Source organism: Aegilops tauschii, chromosome 1, assembly GCF_002575655.3.
Source record: "Aegilops tauschii subsp. strangulata cultivar AL8/78 chromosome 1, Aet v6.0, whole genome shotgun sequence".
Taxonomy (NCBI): domain Eukaryota; kingdom Viridiplantae; phylum Streptophyta; class Magnoliopsida; order Poales; family Poaceae; genus Aegilops; species Aegilops tauschii.
This window is the reverse complement of record NC_053035.3, coordinates 335550610-335553141: the sequence shown is the minus strand read 5'-3', so window position 1 is coordinate 335553141 and position 2532 is coordinate 335550610. Positions and strand designations below refer to the sequence as shown.

The 2532-nt window shown below is 50.8% G+C and overlaps 1 protein-coding gene across 1 annotated transcript; it reads right to left on the bottom strand.

Moving 5' to 3' along the window:
- Positions 1-820: 820 nt before the first annotated feature.
- LOC109763621 (uncharacterized) lies at positions 821-2231 on the bottom strand. Its single transcript, XM_020322466.4, has 2 exons — positions 1753-2231; positions 821-1657 (listed from the first exon to the last, which is right to left on the bottom strand). Exons 1-2 carry the CDS (start codon positions 2089-2091, stop codon positions 1007-1009), a joined length of 990 nt encoding a protein of 329 aa, XP_020178055.1. The 5' UTR covers positions 2092-2231; the 3' UTR covers positions 821-1006.
- Positions 2232-2532: the final 301 nt, after the last annotated feature.

Here is a 2532-nt window from a genome sequence, read left to right as displayed (position 1 = left end):
CTCGGCGAGCTTCGCCGCCGGAGCCTAGCCCTATATGTTCGTGTTCGTTCAATCGGGGCAGCACAGGTTGGAGGAACTTTACGGCTATTATGTACCTACATGGGGTTCTTTTTGCAAAATCTGAAGGATGGGGTGTTGGGATTCCATCCTGTCCCTACATTCCTCATCCAACGTTTTGGCTGTGCATGGAGTACCTGGGGCACCAGATCCTTTGGAGCGCGGGATGTTTTCCCCCATATAGGATCCAGGAAGGACGCACGCGGCGGCACATGCAAGGTGAGGGGAATAGACAGCAGGTCGGGTGCAACCGACGCTCACACGCAGTGCCGGGCACGCGCATGTACCTGTCTCGCCCGAGGGAAACAACCTAGCAGGGGGCGAACGGTGCCTAGCTTATATTTTCTAATAAATTTTAAATTTATGCAATCATGGATCTGCGTCAGGCTAATTCATGCTCATCAATTATAAATTTATGGCTAGATTTTTATAGAAGTTTTGAAATTTGTTTCAAGCAGTCAGAAAAGTGCTACAATTCTCTAAATATTCAAGCTAGGCATATCCCGTAGCTTGGTCTAGATCTCTAGTTTGGTTAAAGGGATTTCTAGAATACATCGAGGTTTAAATTATGAGCTTATGAGTAAAGTATACTGGCTAAATGTCACGCATATTTACAAATTCCTATCATTCTATTGTCAAAATGGATGGACGGGGCAACGCGCGTCACCAATAAAATCTAGTAATAGTTGAAACCAACACAAGGGCGGAGGGGGAAGCATGAAGCATTATTTTTTGGCACTTTTCTTGGGACATTACTGCCTCGTTTTTCTAGCAGGAACATATTCTTTCTAAAAAATTATACTGGTAATACATCTGTTTCAAAAATCAAATGGTAATACACACACTGGATCGTGAGGATCGATCTAGTTATGCATACACATTGGTATACACCTGGACGAGAAACAACGATAAATATTCTTCGTGGAGGAATTGACCCTAATTTATGGAATTAGAGCAAAATTCTGAACCATGAACCCAGGAATGGGAAGAGCGCGATGAGCAAGCGCATCGGCAGGGGCGCTTGCCTGTACCTTGCGGCCGCAGCTCCTCTGCTTCTTCTCCTTCTAGTTGCCGGTGGTCTACTCGTTCCCACTGCACCACCAGCGGTAGCAGTACCCGCCGGCGACCCCCGTGCACGCGACCTGCCGCTGCTGCGGCGGTCGCCGCCTTCTTCCAGCTCGTCCCATCCTCCAAAACCGGTACTACCACTTTCACTTCTAGCTGCTGTGCCGGTGGTACCGTTAATATCACCCGATTCTACCGTTGGATCTGAATCTGCAGACTCCTCCTGTTGCTGCTGCTGGTACCTGCTGCTACCAGTGCTGCTGTCTCCTCCTCTGTACGTGGAGGAAGAGTTGCTGCTATATTGTTCTTCAGCTTCCCAGCCGCCGCTGCCGTAATCGGAATAATAATAACCATCGTCGTCATATTCTTCTTCGTCACGGCGGCGCCGGCCAAACGAAGCAATCTTGGAAATGGCGAAGGAGAGAACGGACTGGACGAGCGGGATGGCCATCGCCATGAGGAAAGCCTGTGGCCCTGTTGTCACCAGCATGGACGCCAGCAGCACCGGGAGCACATACCCGTACACCCTGAACACCTGCCGCCATAGATAATACTACTCCAGTTGTAGTTACCGCACACATGGCACATCTGAGTAAATTACCGCGAGGAAATCTGAGCATGAGCAAGTACCTTGGTAAACCATGGCTCGTCGAACATCTCCCTTGCAGAACCAAACGAGCCCTCGCTCCCGAATTCCTCCTCCTCCTCCTCCTCCTCCACGTCGAATTGGTCGTCGGACCACCACCTCCTACTACTAGTCCTGTTATCGTCTCTGGTGTCGGGGCCGGGATTCTCGGCGTTGGAGGAGAACCAGCTGCTGCTTCTGCTGCTGGACGAGGAGGAGCGCCGGCTGCTGCGGCACCCATGGAAATTCAATTTGCGGGGCCCGGCTTTGGATGCAGGTGCCGCCGTTACTCCGGCGACTCGGCCCAGCCGTGGGAGCTGCAGCACCATCGACGGCGGCGGCATCTCATCTCTACTTACTATACTCGGCAGCGGACGTGGGGTGGGTGGGTGGCGGAAGAATAAGCCACGACGACACGAGAGATGTGGATAACCCGCTCGGTTTCTTTTCCGGTGGTGGAGCGCTTGATGGTTGCTCGCATTTGGTCGTGACTCGTGAGCTGAGATATTTTATTTTACTAGACAATTGCCCGTGCGATTGCTACGGGCCCACACGTGTGGGCGTTAGACAACTCATCCATACGCGTCCATCGTCGTCCAGCGCCTTTTGCATGAATTTTGGCATGAAAAGGTTGTTTTTATGTGCCACGTAGGACAACTCGTGTGAGGGAGTTGGGATAAGTATATTTTTCGTCCCTCAACTTTATTGAAAGTTTAGAAAGCATCCCTCAACTCCAAAACCGGAAAAACCTAGTCCCTCAATTGTCAAATCCGGATAGTTTCCGT

Bases quoted from the DNA above. Each gene is read 5' to 3' on its own strand.
- LOC109763621 (XM_020322466.4), bottom strand. From the start codon at position 2,091: ATGCCGCCGCCGTCGATGGTGCTGCAGCTCCCACGGCTGGGCCGAGTC. The intron at 1,658-1,752 runs GTACTTGCTCAT...CTATGGCGGCAG, and splicing joins ACGAGCCATGGTTTACCAAG to GTGTTCAGGGTGTACGGGTA.